General features: G+C 51.4%; 2 protein-coding genes across 2 annotated transcripts in view; one reads left to right on the top strand and one right to left on the bottom strand.

Annotated features, from left to right (window-relative positions):
* The window catches only part of PFKM (phosphofructokinase, muscle), a 478,771-nt gene that overhangs the window by 405,559 nt on the left and 51,119 nt on the right, over nt 1–22,093 (bottom strand). The window lies entirely within an intron of this gene.
* ENDOU (endonuclease, poly(U) specific) lies at nt 2,161–17,948 on the top strand. Its single transcript, XM_059082755.2, is given in 14 exon segments — nt 2,161–2,215; nt 7,297–7,412; nt 9,956–10,010; nt 10,548–10,691; nt 11,174–11,253; nt 11,255–11,346; nt 11,729–11,811; nt 11,814–11,921; nt 14,820–14,933; nt 15,599–15,705; nt 16,404–16,430; nt 16,433–16,500; nt 16,502–16,543; nt 17,175–17,948. Coding segments are annotated over 14 exon segments (1,215 nt in total). The 3' UTR covers nt 17,299–17,948.

The following is a 22,093-nucleotide window of genomic DNA, read 5'->3' as shown; positions in this document are numbered from 1 at the left end:
GTTTGGGGTTTGGGAATCTGATGTGGGAAGGGCGGGTTGAGCAGCCCCGTGATCCCTCAACACCAGAGACCCTCCCCTGGAGGCAGAGTGACGAGGTGGTGTTGTTTAGGGCATTGCAACATCCTATGAGAAGTGGAACCAGGTGACCACGGAGGAGGTCCCTTTAATTCTGATGAATCTGATTCCAGACCACTTTGCATAGCAACCCAGACATAATCAAGTGGTTGCTGATGTGTTTTGAAGGTTGTTGTTCGAGGCTCATCTCCCAAACTTTCTGTGTCTCAGTTTCCTCACCTGTCAAATGAGGGTAACGATAGTACCTGTAAAGGGTTGCAGTGAGCGTGGAGGGGATAGCACGTAGGAAGCTCTTCGTGGGTGACACGTGGTACGTGTTCAGTCAGTGCTGGCGGTCGTGGTGAAGGTCAACCTTCTGGTTCTTCTTGGAGGACCCCGTCCGGGACACTTCAGTCCTCAGATGGCCCATCTGGCTCTGTGGGGTCAGTTTCAACTGTCTCCCCGGCACCCAGCCTTGCTCCTGACCTAAAACTCCCCTGATGGAGGGAAGCGCTCCCACCCTTGAAACTCCATCCCCTAGTCGGTTCAGCTGGACATCAGGGTAACCCTGGCCAGACCCCACTCCCACCCTGAAAGGTTTGGCCTCACCCAGGGTCCCGCCCTGGAAGGGACAGCCCTTCCAATCCCAAACTCTGAGGCACCATTGCTTCCTGCCCGGCCAGGGACACTCTCCTTTATTCCCTAAACTACCTGGGGTCTAGGACATGTCCCTGTGCTCCCAGTCCAGGGAGGGGGAGGATTCTGGCTGGCAGTGGCTCCACCTCTGCTTTCCGGTTGTGCAGATGACACTTATGCAGACAAAGGGCTCCTACTCCCTTTAACTGGGCTTCCTTCCTGGAGAAAATGGCGAGGTTTACTACCCATGGTTCTGGTGGCGTGAGTTCCCTGCAAGGTAGGGACTGCCCCACCTTGCAGCTGTGCACCCTGGGGGCCCTGAAAATTAAAATCTGAGAACTTGGAAGGGATCATTAGCTCCAACCCCATCGTTTCAAAGATGGCGAAACTGAAGACGGGAGAGAGGAAGAAGCTTCCACTGTTAAAGAACACTGGTTGAGGAGGATGTGCTCTCCCCGACTCCACCCCAGGAAAAATTACTGCAGCGTGGTCTCAGTTGTTCACCAGTTTCGCCTTTTTCTATGTGACTTCTTTTTCGAGGGGCCTGAGAATCTCCATGAAGTGCTCTTTCTGGAAAGGGCATTTTACTTAGAAGATTTTACCTTTATTAGGAGGGAAAACTTGGCAGCCCTACGTTGCTGCATCTCTGCTCCCAGACCTGGGAAGGTGGGAGCCCTGAGAGCCTTGTGTTTCTCTGGGGAGGGATCCCTGGGGGAGAGGAGTGTAAGGGAGGAGAGAAATGATGGCCCTTTGGCTGCCTTTGAGAGGCCTCATAAACCTGGAGCCTGGGAGAACCTGAAAGAGGTAAAACCTGAGATGCTGACTCAGTAAGAGTTAAAGGCCCATTTGCGTGACATTTCAAGGGTGATGTGGCTATGTGTGGCTGGATGTAGTAAGAACAGCACTTGTTTCTGACCTATGCCTCCTAGATCGCTCCTTCTGGTACCCCAAAGCTTGCTTGAGCACTTCCTGTTTGTCTAACACATAATGACCATCTTACTCTGTTCCTCATGCTGACCACCTGGAGTTCAAATATGGAGCCAGTTGAGGCCCTCGGAAGGTCAAGACCCCGGCTTGCAGGTAGGCGGATGTTTGGAAGGCCTCACCCAAAGATGAGCTCATGAGTGCTCCTAACCTGGACAGAGAACCCCCCCCCCCCCACTAGACCCAAGTTGCTCTGCCTGCTTGCATGACCTATTTTCTACCTACAAACAGCTAGCATTACCTGTTCTAAACATCTGGCATTACCTGCCTGCTTAGTTCCCTTGCCTCTGGCTTCAAACAGCTGTTGGACCTACCCACTCTCCACATCCTTCCACCTGGAAGGATCTGGAGGCACCAGATCCACAAGTTCTGATGTCTTTAAAAGGATCAGCCTGGACAACAAGGCTCATTTGGGAGCTGTGACGGTCACGTTGACTCTAGTGAAAGTCCAACAGCCAATCCCCTTTTGGCCTCCAACTGGACACCATGAAGGCCTGTGTTCCCCTGACAGTGGCCGTGCTCTGCGGCCTGGCCTGGGCTGGCAAGTCACTAGTGGTGGGGATGACAGGAGTCCTGCCGAGAGTTGGGGGACTTGGGAGAGTGTGAGGGTAGTGAGAAAAGAGAGAGCCAGCTCTGTCCTAAAGCCATGGACACATTAGACCAGGCCTGGTCTGAGGCAAGGAGTCACCTCCGGAGTGGATTGGCCTGTGTGAGGGGAGCTGCAGAGCTGATGGACCGATGTCATGGAAGCCTCTTCTCGACGACTTGGAAGATGAGCCCCAACAGCCTCTCACTGTTGTGGCCTCTCCCGTTGCGGAGCACAGGCTCCGGACGCGCAGGCTCAGCAGCCATGGCTCACGGGCCCAGCCGCTCCGCGGCATGCGGGATCTTCCCGGACCGGGGCACGAACCCGTATCCCCTGCATCGGCAGGCGGGCTCCCAACCACTGCGCCACCAGGGAAGCCCCAACCTGACTTTTGATCTCACCAAGGTTTTGTTTTCTGGGGCCACTGTACAGCGTAAAGCTGGGCTGTGGCTGACTGGCTTTGAGGGGCCTGGTCGCCCTTGGTCACTTCCTCTGCTACCTGGGGGTAGGTGAGTTGTCTGGGTGGGACCTTTCCCTGGGTAAAGGCTTAGGAGGAGGGCAGGCTCCAGGGAAACTGGAAGAGCCCCTGACCAGGAGGCAGGTCATGTGGTCAGAGGAATCAGTCTTGTCCCGTGTTAGAGGACCTAAAGCAGAGAAGCGTCCTGGCCCCCAGGTACTAGCGATGCAGGGACAGGACCTGTGGCTAAGGATGGGAACATTTTCCTGCTCAGCAGCTGGCAGATGCGGACACTGATGTGTTAATTAGTGGTTACTGGGTGAGTAGGGAGAGTGCCGAGGAAGGGGGCTGGTCTGAGGGATGTGGGGGGAATCCTCTGCCCAAGGAGAAAGAATCCCACTCAGGTTTTTCCTACCTAGGACTGTCATAAGGGCGAAATAAGATAATGTACAAGAAGCACCCTACATGGAGTGAGATCTCACTAAATTGGGTCTTTGATTATGATTGTGCTTATAAAGATAAATACATATAAAATAATTTATAATTTTTTTTTTTTTTTTTTTTTTTTTTTTTTTGTGGTACACGGGCCTCTCACTGTTGTGGCCTCTCCCGTTGCGGAGCACAGGCTCCGGACGCGCAGGCTCAGCGGCCATGGCTCACGGGCCCAGCCGCTCCGCGGCATGTGGGATCTTCCCGGACCGGGGCACGAACCCGTGTCCCCTGCATCGGCAGGCGGACTCTCAACTACTGCGCCACCAGGGAAGCCCAAATTTATAATATTTATAAGTATATTTAGAACATATTAATTCTATTAATATACAAGTATTTATTTATATAAAATAATTTATATAAACATAAAATTTACTCTTGGAATCATTTCCAATTAGGTTGTGGATAAGGAGACCCCTGACAGGATTCCTAAATGGAAAACGTTTGGAGGGGAAAGCCATTCCCAGGCCTCCCACGCTGGTTGGGATCGTGTACCCCCTCTCCAGCACACATGGCGGAGAGCTGGTCCCGGGGTGGTGCAGAGCTCTTGGTAGGGAGTGAGGGAGGGTGTGAGAGCCTCCAGCTTACCGTAAAGGAGTGGTGTGGGGTTGAGGCATTCCAGTCTCAGGAGAGGAGAGCAACTGGAGACATTTGATCCTTGGGGGACATCCCTGAGTGTGGGATTGATGAGGAAGAGGGCGTCCAGTGGGTGATGCCTCCTTCTTTCCTAAAGTGGGAGGAGAGGCTCGGTTCTTGCCTGTCCTGTCCCAACATCTGAGAACTTAGATGCAAGAGTATGAATCGCGTGGGAGCCGATCTTAGGTCCCTGGTTGTTTCAAGTGAATTGAAGCAGGAATCGGGTCCTGGAAGTGAATCTTCTTGGTTGGCTAGGTGTCCAAGGAAACAGCATCTGAGGCCCCCAGAGAAGCACAGATGTAGGAGTCTCCAGCCATCAGAGGGGCTGAGGACCGGCATATAGGGACACCCAGGTTTGGGACCAAGTTTCTTGGTGGGCAGTGTAGTTAGGGACTGGGTGTTGAGGCATACTGAGGTGTTGGAGTGTATGGAGAAATTTAGCATTTCGTGTAGGGATGGGGGCTGGTGATAAGCTCTTCCCGGGGAATGGAGAGGGCACCTCTGTCCAGGAGAAGAAAGGCCAAAATGGAGTAAGGCAGAAAGAGAGAGTCAGAGAGATGGGGCAGAGGATTACTGGAGCAGTGATTCAGGCGCCTGGCTAGTGAGCGAGGAGCACACAGAGTGTTGGTATGAACGGGAGGTACCGGGTGGGCTCTCCGGAGTGAGTAGTCAGGGTGACACTCTGACACTCACCTGGGTGTCCCCAGCACAGCACGGGGAGGTACCTATGAGGAGAAGTCCCTCCCACTCCTCCCCTCCCCCCCTCAAATCCCAAGGTCCTCTTGAAGCACATGGTGAGGTGTACAAGAAAGTGGGAAGGGTCCCTGGCCTGAGATGAAAAAGTCCACTCAGGGCTTCCCTGGTGGCGCGGTGGTTGAGAGTCCGCCTGCCGATGCAGGAGACGCGGGTTCGTGCCCCGGTCCGGGAAGATCCCACGTGCCGCGGAGCGGCTGGGCCCGTGAGCCATGGCTGCTGGGCCTGCGCGTCCGGGGCCTGTGCTCCGCAACGGGAGAGGCCACAGCAGTGAGAGGCCCGCATACCGCAAAAAAAAAAAAAAAAAAAAGTCCACTCAGCCAGGGGCAGTGGGGTGGTGCCTCCTTGAGCTCTACAGAGCTGACTATTCACTTGCAGCCCTTCTCGACTGGTGCCAGCTGCTGAAATGGGGTGAATTCCTTCCTTGGACTCTGATGATCTGGCCCATTAAGAAGGTTGCCCTGATTTGTCTGAATTCTCTCCCTTTGGATTCTGGGTGTACTGCCAGGCTGACTGAGGAGGCAGCTGACACAGCCTTCCTCCTGGGCTGAAAACTTCTCCTTGAGGTCTTTGCATTTGGGTTCCAAGGGAGCATCATTTAAGATTCAGGGTGAGTTCCCCTAGGCTTGGAAGGACAAGTGGCCTTGGGCCTGGTCTCTTTTAGGGACAATGCACTGGATCTGCCTTTCTGGCCACACTGGAAGCCCTTTACACAGTGTGAAGTTGCCTCAGGACCTGGGTTAATCTTGACGCCTCTTTGATGTAAAGAACACGTAGTGAAGATGCCAGCTAGAAACTGTCAGCAACATAAATGTGCTGACACCCCAGCCCAAGCGATGGCCCAGCTGAAACCCAGGGAGGGAGTCAGCTAGACTGAGTATGTAGACAGGGAAGACTGATCCAGCCCGTCAGGACACTTGCCACCTTGAAGATGGGCCTGAAATACTGTTTATTTATCTAACATCTAAGTGGTGCTACTATGTGTCATGCAGTGTCCTAAGTGCTTTAGAAAAATGAACTCATTTGATTCTTAGGAATAGACTATGAGATGGGCTCCATTATTATCACGCTTTTACAGCGAAGGAAACTGAGGCAAAGAAGGTCAAATAACTTGCCCAAGATCACGTAGCTAGAAAGCAGAAGAACCAGAATTCTGGCCTCGAGTAGTTTGGTGCCAGAGTCCGGGTTCCTGGTCTCTCTGCTGTGCCACCCTCATCAGTACAGTATAAACCCTAATCCCAGAATCCAAACCAGTGACTAAACCCATATCTCTCTTCTCTACCTCCACCCCAATCCAGGCTAAATTTCAATGCTATACCTGTGTGGAATCACAACCAGGACCAAACCCCAAATCTAAGCTAAGGCAAAATTGGGATTATTTCTCCTCTCCTAGTCCTGACACATTCCTCAACCCTGCAGTTTTAAACCTATTCCCATTCCTTACCCAAACAGCAACACAAAATTGTTATTTTACCAATAATTAACTCAAGCCCAAATCCTAACTTTAGCCCTTAATCTAAACCTAACCCACCCCAACCCGGGCCCCCAGTTAGGTTTCAGTTTCTCCATGCATACAAATTCCGGTGTTAACTGTGACTCTGACTCTGATCTTGACATTCTCCGTAACCCGCAGCCTGACCCTCAACCCAGTACCCACTAAATCCAAACCTCAAGAACCTCAAATGGAAACAAAGTCTCTGTTATCACCCTCAGAGCCCAGAGCGAAAGGAAAGAGCGTCCAGCCAGCTGTCGCCCTGGCTCACCCCCTCCACCGTCTTTGCTGTGGCGGGCTTGCTTTTTTAGGAGTGCTGGTGGGTTTGTACCATTTCTTTCAAAATTTCTTGTCTTACGTCCCTTGTGACCAAGAGCTGGCTTCTGCAAGCCATTTGGCTGGAGTAAGGGATGTGGTCTGTGGTTACATAAGAGATCTTATTCCAAAGTCCAATTCTCACCCACACCCACCTCATTCCCCACCCTGAGCTAAACGAATCCAAACTAGAAGAGACAGAAAGACGTGACGGGGGTGGGGGGGAGGTTGCAGAGGAGACCAAACAAAGGGGAGGTAAGAACAAAGAAGAAGACATAAAAGGGACAGGATGAGAGGTGGAAATCAGAGGGGAGAGGCAGGTGGGATCACTGGAGCGAAGTTGGACTCCACCATCCTCTATGTGACAGGTGAATGGTGGCCTCTGGGCCACGCCCAGCCCACAGACCTCTTTGTTCGGTCTGCCCGAACTTTTTAAAATTGGAAAATTTCACATAAAAATGAAGGCTTCTTTTGAAACACTGGAGGCTCTGGCAACACTGAGCCTGCATCTCAACATGGCAACAATTGGCTGGAGCTGCTAGTGGCTGCCAGTTTCAGGCAGGGCATCTTTCCCAAGTCTGTCACCGTCCCCACCTCTTTGCACTGCCTTTCTGCTTCTTGACTCATTTGTGTTACAGGTCTAGCCCCGACTGGCACCTGACTTTGGGATCCGGGTCTGTATTATTAGTCAGGGGGTGGCAGGTGGTGGGTGGTGGGGACGAGGCTTATGTTGTGTATGGGAGGCTGTGCATGTACTTCTCCCTGGCAGCTAGCAATGACCTTCCCTGCCAGGTGGGGCCCCTGCCCCTATCTGTGAACCCTCCTGCAGAGGGTGCCTTGATGAGGAGAGTAGGATCCCCATAGAGCTAAGTTTGTGACCTTCCCTGCCCATAGGCCAAATGGAGTCACGTGCATCTCGCTGTAGTGAGGAATTTGACCGGGATGCTGCTTGCCAGTGTCCCCGGCACGGGGACTGCTGTGAAGACTATGAGCGCCTGTGTACAGGCGAGGTTCCTTGCGGGATGAAGGGTCTAGGAGGTACGGCAGGCCAGGCCATGACCATATCTAGCCTGCCTGAGGGGCTGCTGGCCAGGGCATCCAGCAGTCCAGAGCAGGGTTCCAGACTGATGACTGGGCTCAAAGGGCCCAAACCAGGACCCTGACGAGCAGAGCAGGGGTCAGGGCTTTGGCCACCACTTGTCCTGGGTATTCTAGGATGTCTCCAACATAAGACCCCAACTTAAAATAAAGTAGATGTCATTTACCTGGAATATCTGTCTGAACTACCAGGATTAATAATATCTGGAAAATTTAAGTAATTCCAAAAAAAGAAAAAAGCAAAAGGATGGAAATATCATTTTAGCATGTATTACATTACCAATGATCATTTGCAAAAGTAAAAAAGTGGTAGTGAACTTTCCCAACTTGCATGCCACCAGGAAGACCGCATGGCATCGGTAGCTGTCGCAATTCATACCACTCTTCCTATCGCGAGTGGACTGAGTGGTTGCACATCTCGGACCTGTCGTTCCCAGGCAGAGGTGAAATGGGACATGGATCCCGCTCAAAAGCCAGTTGTTCTTCTGCCACTGCAACTACACAGTTTTAAAGTTGAACAACTCATTTTGAATAATTCCCTTGTTTGGATGCTTCCAATATTTTAGACTCCCAGATAAATGGTCTTCTGCTTTGTGACATGAAGCCTTGTTAAGTTCACTGTCAAACCATGTGCCCCATGGTAGGTAATGGCCAGCAAGACCACTGCATATGGTTGTGCAGGTTGTGCACTGCACAAGGTCCCCTGGTTGAGAAGGTGAGCGGGACCAAAGTTGAATTTGTATCCTTCTCGCTAAGCCATGTGTCTTGGTGAAGAGCTGTGTCTGCTGAGAAAGGAGTACCTTTTCCTAATTTGCCCAAGAGTGGTTTCTGCTGGCCCAGCAATGTGCCCTCAGACCTGCTTCCACCCAAAGGAACGCTGATTCAATTTACACAGAAAACACCACCACACATACTAGCAGTTCTGCTCATCAGACCCAGGCAGGGAAACCCAGGCCCAGAGCTCTGTGCCAGAATCAGAGCCAAACCCCTTTCTTTTTTTTTTTTAATTGATTTTTATTGGAGTATAGTTGATTTACAATGTTGTGTTAGTTTCTGCTGTACACTAAAGTAAATCAGTTATACATATACATACATCCACTCTTTTTTAGATTCTATTCCCCTATAGGTCATTACAGAGTATTGAGTAGAGTTCCCTGTGCTATACGGAGGTTCTAATTATTGATAGTTATCTATTTTATATATAGTAGTTGTATATGTCAATCCCAATCTCCCAATTTATCCCTCCTCCCCTTCCCCCTTGGTAACCATAAGTTTGTTTGCTACGAGCCGACCCCTCTTCTGCTGCCCTGTGCCCCACGTAGCAGACACAGGGAGGCCTGTGCACTTTGGACAATCAGGCTGGCATTTCAAGATAGAGACGATACTCAGCCTAGCAGCCATTTCTTCACTGTCTCTGATGTGCAACTCAGAATCCTTTTCCCACAGAAAAAATATTATAAATGATGGTTGAGACTCTAGATCAGCTCACAAAGGTCTGTTTAGCATAAACGGTGGCTGAGTTAAGAACCCTGTGGATTGTCAGCACTTAAAACACAGCCTGGCAGGAAGCAAGTGATCAGGAGATGTTTGTTGACTGAATAAACAACCTGCTCCACGGTTCTGATGGTGAGAACAAGATACTACCTGGTGACCGCGCTGACAGATTCTGAAGGACTTTGTAATAGTGTTGAGTTTTGGGGGGTGGTGTAGGGGTAGAACTTATTCCACTCTGTGATGAGATAGGAGCTCGGAGTCCCCAGCAACATTCATTCCCTCCTCTTCCTCCCCAGCCCCGCTCCACCCTTCTCTGCCCAGAGCCAAGGTTGAAGTCACTCAGCTTGCAGGCAAGGGAATGGGCCAGCAATAGGAATGTGCTTTTCTGAATGCGCCTAATTCCCAAATGCAGCCTTTGTGGCCATTGCCAAGTGTGATGGTGAAGAAAGAAGGGACTTTGGTATCTCAGGAAACAGTTCTTATTCCATGAGGCCTGGGAGGAGTTCACCCTTGACTCTGGGAGTTATTACAGGTAAGGGATGTTCCTAAGCGAGGGTCCTGTCATTTGGAGAGTTCAAGCCTATCTATCTATCAATTTACATTAAATAAAAGTCACCGCAACCTCAGAGTTTCCAGCCCAGAAGAGACCACCTCCTGTCCACCACCTCCCCTTTCTACAGATGAGGACACTGGGTACCAGAAGGGTAAATGGTGAGGAGGGCTGTTGCCTGGGGATGTTCTTTCACTTCTGCGAACAGTTTTCAATCCCCCTGTCCTACATTGTCAGATTTTCTCCTCCTTCACCTGGTACTTGTTCAATGTATCCTCGCCCCTGTTTTGTATTTTCTTCCACTGCACGTGCTTTGTCGCCGAAGCTGGGAGGACTGAGAATCAGTGATAAAGAGGAAGGGCCCCTCGGGGATGTTTGGTGACTTTACTTCTCTGACTTACAGCTAATGAGGACCCCAAAGAGCCAGAGCCATTCCTGGAGGTGGAAGAAGAGATGGAGGGGGCCCCCGGCTAGTGGCCAGCCTGCCTCCCCAGAGGGGGGCCTTTGGGATAAAGATGAGGGACATGAGAGGATGACGAGGGCGGGGCAGCCATGGGAGTGGCCACAGGCTCAGGCCGAAGCCAGATGGGACCCCAAATCCAGCACCTGGAGGTGGTGAGAGCAGCTTGCTGGACTCTTGGGGTCTGGGAGGGAGGAAGCCCCAGGGCCTCAGTGACCTGGGGGGTAGGCAGGAAAGAGTCCGAGGCCTGCTGAGAGGGAGAGGGAAGGGGAAGAGATTTTATTTTTAGAGAGGGAAGATTATAAAAACAACAGGCCAGAAAGTAGAGTTCAGCTCTAGAAAGGACTTCCTGACTGTGAAGGGTGTGCACCGATTAGGCTTGTCTGTTTTCCTTCCCTGGAGCTCTTTAATAGGCAGCATCAGGAAAGCAAGGCTGGGGGGAGCGGGGGGTGGGGGTGGGGGTGGGGGTTCACGGAGTGGGCACGGCCTGGCCGCTGCGAGGAGCGACCCCTAGAGGTCAGCCCAGGACACACCTCCCCTCTGTCCTCTCAGACTTGTACTGGGCACCCAACTCCTGCCAGGGCTGCTGCCTGGAAGCCTTCGACGAGCACCACCTATGCCACTGCAACGCCCGCGGCCCAGAGTTTGGAAACTGCTGCGAGGATTTCGAGAGCCTGTGTGGCCAAGGTCAGTCTCCTGCTCCCTTTAGCGTAGCCCCAGAGGCAGAGGAACTCTCTAGAGCAATGGCTCTCCCAGTGCGGTCCCTGGGCCAGCACCATGAGTATCACCTGGGAATTTATTAGAAATGGAAACTCTAGGGCTCACCCCGGACCCACTGAATCAGAAACTCTGGGGGTGGGTGGGGCCCACCAATCTGTTCTCACAAGCCCTCCAGACAATTCTGATGCGTGCCGAAGTGTGAGAAATTTCCTAGGGGCAGGGGGCAGTGTGGATATTTCCTGGACATTCTGTGGACAAGGCCATGTGCTGAGCTTAAGGATCCTTTAGGCCCCTAGGCCCCTGCCCTGCAATCGCTAGGGCACCTGATTGCAGCCCCTGTCCCCCGCTGCCGGCTTCTGGAAGGTGCCCAGGGGGGGATGCACACAGACAGCTGCTTGCCCCCTGGCCTCCCTCGGGCTCTGAAATATCCCTCCCCCAATTCCTCCCAGAGGGCTTCTCCCACATCAGCGATGCCATAACCGAGGAGGAACTGCGGAGCATCTCTGAGAAGATCTATAGGGCACACACCCAGCCAAGCGCAGAAGGAAGGCACGGCTTTCAGTAGCCAAAACCGCATCTTGCCCTCGGGGACCGCAGACCAAGGAGACCGCTGCCCAGAGCCGTGAGTTCCCTTCAAGCCTCTTCCTGCAGTCTCTCCCCCAGCTTGGCTCCCTCTGGAGCCTCAGCTCTTTTCTCCTCAAGGCAGGCAGGACCCAAGGGAGAAGGAAAAAATAGGTCTCCAGAGACAGATAAAGGCATCTTGAGGCCCTGTGGGGATCCATTTGGGAGGGTTTCTGGGATTGGCTGGGCTGAGAATAGAACTGACCTTCCAAGAGATGAAGTGGAAGAAAAGAGGGACCTCATGCGTTGTCCCCAAGAGTACGTGAAGGCCCCACTCTGCCTTGAACCCAACCCTCTCATGCCTGCCCCTGAATCTGGAAGTTCTGGAGGGGTTTCCGCTCCGCGTGCAGGCCTCTCACTGGGCCTCGCTCTACCTCCCCCAGGCTCTTCACGGATGTCAATGAGAAGCTCTTCTCTAAGCCGACCTATGCCGCCTTCATCAACCTCCTCGACAGCTACCAGCGGGCCGCGGGGAGCGCTTCACAGCCCCGCAGCTGGCTGAGCAGGACACCTTCCTCAGAGACGTGATGAAGACGGCCGTCATGAAGGAACTCTACAGCTCCCTCCAACAGCAGAGTGAGTGAGGCCGTGAGGCCTCCCCCAGGCCCCGAGAGAGAGGGAGGCCCTGCTGAGGACCCGTGATGCCCGCAGCGGGCCAGGCACCCCTGGGGGCTCCACGGTGGGCAGGTTAAGAGAGCAGGTGGGGACTAGGTGGAGGCCAGTGTACCTCTGGGAGGGGACAGAGAGGGGCCTAGAAGAGACCACAGACCCAAGCAGGAGCTGAAAAATCCTCTGTCCGGCTTCGAAGTCAACCCATCTTTTGACCTAATCTCAGCCGCCTGGTTTACCCCCCACTGGCTGCTTCAGTCTCAGGGTTCTCTGCAGGCCGTGAGTCATCCTGTTCCCCTCAGCCCCCAGGGCACTCCTCCGCCACCTGAGTTGATCCCGGACTCAGCAACACTTTGCAGGCATCTAGGGTCCCTGCCCCTGCTCCCTCACTGGGCACTAAGTCCAGGAAGGAGGCCGGCCCATTCCACATTTTTGCTGGGGAAACAGCAACAGAAAATCAACAAAGGTTCAGAGGGGGACGTTATACTGGGAAGGGTTCTGGTTGGAGAGACTCCAGATACGGATACATGTGAATCAGACCAAAAAAGGTTTGGGCCGCAGGGCTTCTTGGCATGCGGTGTGTTTGTTAGTGTCCTCCAGATTCCTTTCTTGAACTCTGGGCAGCTGAGCCTTGCCTGGGGGTGGCTCCGTCCTGGTCATCCCTTGCTGGCCGTGGGATCGCCTCTGCTCGGAGCCGTTGCATTCCATCCTCCGGTGGCCCCGTTAAGAGTTAGTAACACTGTTTTTAGGTAGAGCCGGTGACACACAAGCAAGCCCTGTGAAGAGGGTGCGATCCTGCACCGCCCCCTGGTGTTCTCTTTGTAGTAAACACAGGAGAGGATCTTGGAGGTCGACACTGAGCCCTAGTCCAGGCTGTTCCACTACCCACCCGGTGTTCACCTCTCTCCCTGTCCAAATCCCACTTATCCTTAAAGTTCTAGCTCACACTCCACCTCATTTATGAAGCTGCACTTGCTGCAGCTCACAGCTGGCTTTCAGAGTCTCTTCAGAGGTCAAGGGTTTGGAGTGTGTCCTAAAATAGCCTTGGGCCAGAGAGACTTGGTTTCACTTGCTAATGACGCATGTGATCCTGCACCATTTGACCCTCAGACCCCATCTGAGCCTTGTCTGTGCAATGGGGTCTTGGCGGATTCATGCATATAAAGCACTCAGTGGAAAGCCTGGCACCCGGTAAGCTGTAGCCATTCAGATTGTGAAGGCGTTCTCTGTTATATTGTGTTCTTAGTCTTGTTTTCCAACTGTGTGGTTTAAAAAAAATATTTATTTATTGTATTGTATTTTTATTTTTGGCTGCACGGGGTCTTAGTTGCGGCACGCGGGCTCCTCGTTGAGGTGCGCGGGCGTCTCTCTAGTTGTGGCGTGTGGGCTCAATAGTTGCGGTGCGTGGGCTCTCTAGTTGTGGCACGCAGGCTCAGTAGTTGCCCCTCGGCATGTGGGATCTTAGTTCCATGACCGGGGATCGAACCCCCATTCCCTGCATTGGAAGGCGGATTCTTAACCACTGGACCACCAGGGAAATCCCCCAACTGTGTTTTAAGTCCTTGAAAGGAGGGAATATGCCTGGCATCTCTTTAGTGTCCTCTACACACAATTCTGGGCAGTGAACCGTTGAGAGTTGATAGCTCCCTAATTCAGATCCCCAGCCCTGACATTTCCCTGCCTGTCTAACTGGCATCTACTCAGAACTTAGTGTAAAGAGAACTCACGGTTTCCACCTCTTTCTCCAGAACTGCTCCTTCCTCATCTTCCCCATCTCACAAATGACCCCATAATTCATCCAGTTGCTCAGGCCAAAAGCCCAGGGGTTATATTTGATTCTTCTCTTTACCTCACCACTCCCCACCTCCACCTCCTCCACCAGGATCGCCTGGTAACAACCTGACGTGAAGAATCAACGTGAGGATTGAAAGCACTCAAACAGTGCCAGGCACACAGAACATACTCAGTAAATCTAAACTATTTTTGTTCTTATTAAGCTTTGACTGAGCTCCAACCTTCTTTGCATGGGCTGGCAGAGGACTGCCTCTCAGACCTCCTCTCCCACTCTCCCTCCTGCTTGCTGTGCTCCAGCTACATGGGCCCTCAGCTCTTTAAACACCAAACTCGGGCTTCCCTGGTGGCGCAGTGGTTGAGAGTCCGCCTGCCGATGCAGGGGACGCGGGTTTGTGCCCCGGTCTGGGAGGATCCCACGTGCCGCGGAGCGGCTGGGCCCGTGAGCCATGGCCACTGAGCCTGCGTGTCCAGAGCCTGTGCTCCGCGGCGGGAGAGGCCACAACAGTGAGAGGCCCGCGTACGGAAAAAAAAAAAAAAAAAAAAGAAATTCATATAAACACCAAACCGAAGGTGTCCTGGAGCCTTTGCACTTGCTGTTCCTTCTACGTGGAAGGCTCTTTCCCCCAGGTCTTTGCATGGCTGACTCCTTACCCTTCAGGTCTCTGATCAGTGCTACCTTCTCAGAGAGGCCTTTCTAGAAAAGCTCCCACCCGAACCCCACCTCCAGGCATCATGGGATAATCTGCTTTATTTTCTTCACAGCACTTACCTGAAGTCATACTGTTTATTGTTTATTTGTTTATTATCTGTCTCCTCCACTGGAATATAAACTATAAAGATAGGAATCTTGTCCTTGTGATTCCTTGATGAATCCTCAGCCTTTAGATCTGGGCCTGGCACAAAACAGGGGCCCCGTAGAATCTATGGCATAGATAATTGCTGAGCGAACAACTGACTATGTTGGCTGAACCCACCTGTCTCTTGTCACGCTGGAGCAGGTGGCCCTTCCTTGCTTTCCAGGATCTGGCCCTGCCTTCCCCTCTCCTCAGTCCTCTGTGTTCCTCTCCCCAGATCGCTACAGCACAGAACAGGAGTTTGTCAACAACTTGAAAAACATGTGGTTTGGGCTGTATTCAAGAGGCAAAGAAGAGGGGCACTTGGGTGGCTTTGAACATGTCTTCTCAGGTGGGATTACTCTGCTTGGGAAGAAAGCGTTGGAGGGATGAAGAGAGATGCTTCCCTCAGGCGCAGGGCAGCATCAGCACTGATGAATCAGCACTCAAGCCAGCTCACAGGGCGGGGCACGTGTACTCCCTGGCCAAGAGGGAGGGGACTGAGGGCCCATTTTTGAGGACCAGTTTCTTCTGGAGTATTGGAGGGAGAAAGAAGCCCAGATACCAGGGCTCCCAAGGTGCACACATAAGAAGAGAGAGATGTGTTTGAGGCCCTGGCTGTCTACCTCTCAATGGTCCTCTGCTTCCAGGGCTTGGTCAGCTGCTTCCTAAGGAGGCCATGATCTTTTTCTGCATTGCCCCACCCTGTAAAGCTCCCACCAAGTCTGGCTTACTCCTATAGAAATGGCTAGAGGAGTATCTCCGATTGGCCCAGGGTCAGCGGGGAGAAGGAACTCTCCCCAGGGCTTCAGCTGAAATAGGAGTTGTGTGTGTGTGTGTGTGTGGGGGGAGGGTGGAGCTTTCTGAGGTGAGGGTTAGGGACGTGAGGGACTCCGGGAAGTTGGGGTGGACATTCTAGGAATCTGAGACTGGAGAAGGGGTACAGCCTTGGCACGGGAGTGGGGAAAGAGGTCGGAGGGGAGGCCCAGATCACCCACCTTGATCTGTTTATTACAGGTGAAGTCAAAAAAGGCAAGGTCACTGGCTTCCATAACTGGATCCACTTCTACATGCAGGAGAAGGAGGGCCCGGTGGATTATTACAGTCACATCTGTGACGGGCCTGTGAGTACTGAGTGCTGACCCCGTGGGCTGGAAAAGCCTCGTCAGTACCCAGATGTCCTGTCCTCATTCTGAGTTCCAAACAGGCAGACTTGTCTCCCACCCTGACCCTCTTGGCAGCCTAACGGGGATCATGAACAGGACTTCCCTATTTGCTGGAAAGAGGGTTTAGCCAGCCAGGAGGCTTCCAAACAGTGAAGGCTCCCGAGCTGCAGGGGGTAGGGGGCATCCTCTCTGGATGGGAGAGTGTGGGCAGGGCAGAATCCTTAGAGGGGAAAACCAAAGACCTGAATTTCCTTAGAATGTGGTGTCAGCTGAAGTTTCAGTCTGGCTAGTCTGAGTTAAACTTCTTATATTTTTATAAAAAAAAAAAGAAACCTTTGCTGCCCTGAGCCTGGAAATAATTTGGGGGCAATAAGCTGTCCTTCTCTTCCGCATGTGAGGGCCACAGGGAACGGTTATGTCCCTGCTCCCCTGGCATCGGGCACATGGATGCTGACTGTCTGTGGCCTTCCTGGGAGATGCGAGCTGGCGGCTCCAGAGAGAGGGTGTGAGCAGGGCAGACTGCATCCTCTGTCGATTTAAAAGAATCCAGTCTCCCCAGAAAGCTCACACAGGCCCCCACGGGCCCTCGACAAATCCTAGCCAACCCTCTGTTGCGACCCTGCACTGTGGCACTCACCAGACTCCCTTCACCGCAGTGGGATTCTTACCCCGACCGACGACGACCGACGTGCTGGCCTTGCAGTTCAGCTGGGACGGCTACTACAAGGAAGTGGGTTCAACTTTCATCGGCAGCAGCACTTTACTCCCTGTGCTTCATCGCCAGGCCAGGCAGAGTGTTAAGTCCTGGTGGCTCAGGAGGGCTTGGACAAATCACTGTTCTGGGCCTCGGTTTTCTGTCTTGGAACGTGAAGCTGTTGATTAGATCAGTCGTGTGGCTGCCAACCTCCATCCCAGCAGCAGAACGACATTCCCTCCCTCCTCCAAGTGCAAAGCCTACGCGGGAGCTTAATATACAAAACAGTTAGAAATGGAGTCGCCCTGGGGCTGCAAGCCTCTCTGTTTGGCCCCTGAGGCTGTTTGGGGGAACCCTGGAGCCCCAGAGAGTACAGTTAGAAACCACTGGCCCTCATCGTCTCTAACATTTGAGGACTCTGGGTCCAACCGCTTCTGAAACCCTGAGCAGACATTTCATTTCTGGGGGTTTCAGCTCTAGCACTGGATTTGAGAATATTCCCGTAGGAAAGATAAGGAGCAGTACTCTCTAAGAAGATGGAAAATAAGACAGATTTTGAAAGGGCCCTCTGCACGTGGGGAGCCAGAGGCAGAGGCTGAAGCAAGCTGCGGCAGCTCCCTTAGAGGCTAGGACAGGGTGGAGCCCTTCTGCGTGGGCTGAACTTGATCCTTCCAGCTTGGGGACGGAGGTGGGGTGAAGCAGGTCCCTATGATTTGCTGATCTTCCCCCACAGGTGCCAGTTAAGCCTGGGTGGACATCCCTTGGCCATCCAGACCTATACCTGGGACAAGTCAACCTACGGAAATGGCAAGAAGTACATCGCCACAGCCTACGACGTGGTGTCTTCTACCCAATAGAGCTTCTAGCTAGAGAGGGGTGTGAGGGCAGTGAGAGCTCTTGTCGAACTGAGATGCTATTTGCTCTGCGCTGGAGGGGGAGGGAATGGAGGAGACGGGGAAGGACTCCCCAATCCAGAAAGGCCCATGTGAGAAAGAGAGAAAAGATACAAATTAGAGAAACAGTCAAATCTTTGTCCTCCAGCATTTTGGAAACAGAAGGTGGGGACCCTCAATAGCTCTTTGCCCTGCTGGGAGGTGGAACCGTGAATAAGTCCTTGAGGTCTCCAGGCCTCATGTTTCCTTTTAATGCAAAGGGAAGGGGTTTGCCCCATTTCCTCTTTGGGGGGTTGGTGAGAAGGCAAAGCTGATGACATGCTTACTGTGAAGGTGTTTTCAATTGTTCTTAGGAAGAATGGCTGATAGAAATTCAAGGTTACCCTAATGGCTGTTATTGTACACAGCTCTGCAAACTGTAATCACCCCCATACTGGGGTCTCAAATAAATCGGGCTATGGAGATCAAGGGTGGGTATTTGGTCTTTTCTAGGGTTAGATCCTCTCAGAACAGGGTCTGCGAGAGGGTAACGAGGTTAACGGCTGATGCAGTGAGTAGGCTGGGGCGGCAGTGGACTCCTCCAGGCCTGATTTTTTGGTAGTCAGCTCGGTAACTGCAACAAGAAGCTTCCTAATTGTGGATATTTAGTGCAGTTACAGAGCTGTATTTTGATTCCAAATAGTTTGTAAAAGAGTTCCCCTCATAGGAGGAAGATTTTGCGTCAGAAAAAGAAAGGAACCTATAGCTTGGTGTCACTAACATAATTATTTTAAGTCTAATTCAGCAGCCATAATTTGCATAAGCTCTTAGAATGGAAGACAGGGAGACTGGGGGTCCCTCTTTCAACTCAGTTATGCATTTCTCCCTTAATCACATTGGGAACCAGACGCTGTCCCACAGGGCAAGGCTTGAACTATGCTTTAGAGTCTTGAGTCTCAAGTCGTTCAAGAAAATTTGAAATGTCTCTCTTCTTTGCATATGCCCCCCCCTCAAATGTCTGTCTCCCAGCCTTTTCTGTGGAGCAGGGCTGGGAGTGATGCTTCTGGCTTTAGTGGCTCTTTGGGATGACCTGGCGGATGTGGTATCTTGGTAAAGTTCCTGACTCACCTAAGTCTCTCTAGCTAAGATGGGTGGAGAATTCACCTGGTGACTTGTAATGTGAAGGGGTGGAAGGAGAGCCCTTCCCGCTTCTGGTTCCACATATAAGGAGCCTGGAAGTCACCATTCCATCCTAACAACAAGTGAAAACTGAACAGAGTGAGAAACCAACAATTCTTCTTGGATCTGTAAGACAGGGGAGAACACAGGCAAACTGCTGCCCTCAAGACTGGAAAGACAGGTGCATGTAGGAAGACACAGAAACCAGTGCCGTGGTACAAAAACCTGAACTGGAATTGATAATTGCTGGAGGTTCAGGGCAGTTGGCTCTGAGAGTTAAGAACTCCAGGGGACCCAGTCCCAGGGCACCTGCACAATGTTGTGAAATTTACCTCCAGGAGCTCCTGTAATAAACGTGTGAGAAAAATCCCCTCAGCTTTCCTGCACAGGTGTGAGAAAAGAAACCATTTTGAAATACTCCAGAGCATTCTGTCCTTCTTAACAAAGTCTGCCCTGAGGGGAAGCTAGTTAGCCCAGAGCCTAAACTGCTGGGGTATTGTCAGAGTCTAACTGACAGGAAGGGAGAGACCCAACTCTAGCCTTCCCTGTGGAGGAAGAGAATAACCCAACTCCAGCCCCCTTTTAGCCATCGCTCCACACAACCCGGGGAGAAACACTCGTGAAATTCACAGTACAGAGGCATAGGCTGACGGAAGGACAGACCTACAGAGGACTACAGAATGCTTTCCCTCCCCTCACACCTCACCACCACATTACTAAAGGCCTATTTACAGCACTTTCTTTTTTTTTTTTTTTTTTTTTTTGCGGTACGCGGGCCTCTCACTGTTGTGGCCTCTCCCGTTGCGGAGCACAGGCTCCAGACGCGCAGGCTCAGCGGCCATGGCTCACGGGCCCAGCCGCTCCGCGGCATGTGGGATCCTCCCGGACCAGGGCACGAACCCGTGTCCCCTGCATGGGCAGGCGGACTCTCAACCGCTGCGCCACCAGGGAAGCCCCAGCACTTTCTTTTACTGGTACATTCATTGTGTTTGGCTATCAAGAAAAAACCGTTACCCCCAAATGGGGTTCCCCTTTTGGTGGGTGTCGAGCTAAAAGACAACCAAGCCAAAGATCAGGAGGAAGAAGGATTTATCACTTGCAACCAGTAAGGAGAATACTGGGGATCTTTCCCAAAGCAGTGTCACCCCAAACAGCAAAACGGGGCAAGTGTTAAGCTAAGGAAGGGTCCATGCATATTCACGGAGGGGCTTCGGCTGTCTGACAGAGTCCAAGCTTCAGTTGACTGAAGTCACGAGAGTCAGAAAAGGTCAACAACATCATCCCTCAGTTTCCAGCTGATGTGGTGGTTGAGCTCTTCAGGCTAATCTTCACCACTGAAAGTTTTTACCACTGATCTTTGCTATCTTTTTTTTTTTTTCTTCTGATCTTTGCTATTGTTACTTCTCTTGCCTGATAGCAGTCCTTTGTTTCTGCATTCTTTTGTTCCCTTAAGATCATTAAATACTCAGACCTGTTCAAAGGCAAGCACTGTGGCCAGGCTTAGGATTACAGAACGGCTTAGGCCCCAAATGGCTTCTCTTCTGTCAAGAAAGCCATGCCTGGTTCTCTTTCTCTGGGGACTCCCTACCCTATCTGCTTGCATACTGAAAGGCAAAAAACACAATTTGAACAGATAGAGCAAATAATGAGAACCAGACATGGCAGGAATGTTGTAATTATACTAGGGATTTAAAGCAACTACGATTCATATGCTAAGGGCTTTAAGGGATAAAGTACATAGCATGCAAGAACAGATGGGCAATGTAAGCAAAGAGATGGATGCTCTAAGAAACAATTATTGGGCTGCACCCGGCAGGCCTACAAGCCCTGTACTTGCCCAGCCTGAAGGCTGAGGAAAGAGCCCAGAATCAAGGACAGAGACATCAATGGCTTAGTGGATAGGGGGATCTTACTTGTCTGAAGCAACGTCCTGGAGCAACACCCCGCTCTGTGCAGCAGGTGGCAGACAGCAGTATTCACTACCATGGGGGTGGGTGGGTAGAGGAGAGGGAGGTTACCGGTGATTGAGGGAATTGACCTCAGCACACCCCTCATCGCCCCCTATGCTGGCAACACTAGTATGATGGTGAAACTATCATAGTGGAGACACTGTGATCTAAAGGTTAGAACAATCACTAGCTGGAACCTGGGGCAAGTGGCAGACATTTACTGATTAGGCTATATGATTAAGAGGGAAGGCCAGTCATGTGAGTAGGATGTAGGTAAGGCAGGGACTGGCTGAACAGGGATGTACAGAGAGCAAGAGAACAGCCATCTTGGGTGGCCTGATCATACAACAATCACAAAGAAATGCTAGAGATAAAAAACACTGTAATAGAAATGAAGAATACCTTTGACGGGCTTATTAGTAGACTGGACTGCTGAGGAAAGAATCTCTGTACTTGAGGATAGTTCGATAGAATCCTGAAAAACCAAAAGGCAAAGAGAACAAAGACTAAGAAAAACAGAACATTCCAAGTACTGTGGGACAACAACAAAAGGTATAACATATACATAATGGGAATACCAGGAGAAGGAGCAAAAGGAACAGAAGAGATACATATATTTTTAATATTATCTTTTAGTAGGACATTTATTTTATTTACTTATTTATGGCTGCATTGGGTCTTCGTTGCTGCGCGCGCGCTTTCTCTAGTTGCGTTGAGCGGGGGCTACTCTTTGTCACGGTGCACGGGCGTCTCCTTGCAGTGGCTTCTCTTGTTGAGGAGCACGGGCTCTAGGCACGCGGGCTTCAGTAGTTGTGGTGCACAGGCTTAGTTGCTCTGCGGCATATGGGATCTTCCCAGACCAGGGCTTGAACCCATGTCCCCTACATTGGCAGGTGGATTCTTTTTTAAAAAAATCAATTAATTAATTAACTAATTAATTAATTAACTTTGGCCGCGTTGGGTTTTCATTGCTGGGCGCGGGCTTTCTCTAGTTGTGGTGAGCGGGGGCCACTCTGTGGCAGTACGCAGGCTTCTCATTGCGGTGGCTTCTCTTGTTGCAGAGTGCAGGCTCTAGGTGTGTGGGCTTCAGTAGTTGTGGCACATGGGCTCAGTAGTTGTGGCATGCGGGCCCTAGAGTGCAGGCTCAGCAGTTGTGATGCATGGGCTTAGTTGCTCCATGGCATGTGGGATCTTCCTGGACCAGGGCTCGAACCTGTGTCCTTGCATTGGCAGTCGGATTCTTAACCACTGTGCCACCAGGGAAGTCCCCAGAAGAGATATTTGAAGCAATAATGACTGAGAATTTCCCCAGATTAATGTCAGATGTCAAACCACATATCCAGGAAGCTCAGAGAACACCAAGCAGAATAAATCCAACCAAAAAACTATACATTGGCTTATCACTTTCACATTACAGAATATCAAAGATGAAAATGTTAAAAGAAGTCAGAGGAAAAAACACTGTATCTATAGAGCAACAAAGATAAGAATTACATCTGACTTCTCAGAAACCATGCAAGCAAGAAGAGAGTGCTATGAAACATTTAATGTGCTGAGAGAAAAATGCCACCAGCCTAGAATTCTGTACCTTGCAAAATATCCTTCAAAAGAAGTGAAGGAGAAATAAAGACTTTCTCAAATAAATAGAAACC

Source organism: Kogia breviceps, chromosome 12, assembly GCF_026419965.1.
Source record: "Kogia breviceps isolate mKogBre1 chromosome 12, mKogBre1 haplotype 1, whole genome shotgun sequence".
NCBI classification, from domain to species: Eukaryota; Metazoa; Chordata; class Mammalia; order Artiodactyla; family Physeteridae; genus Kogia; species Kogia breviceps.
This window is presented reverse-complemented; position numbering and strand designations above follow the sequence as displayed.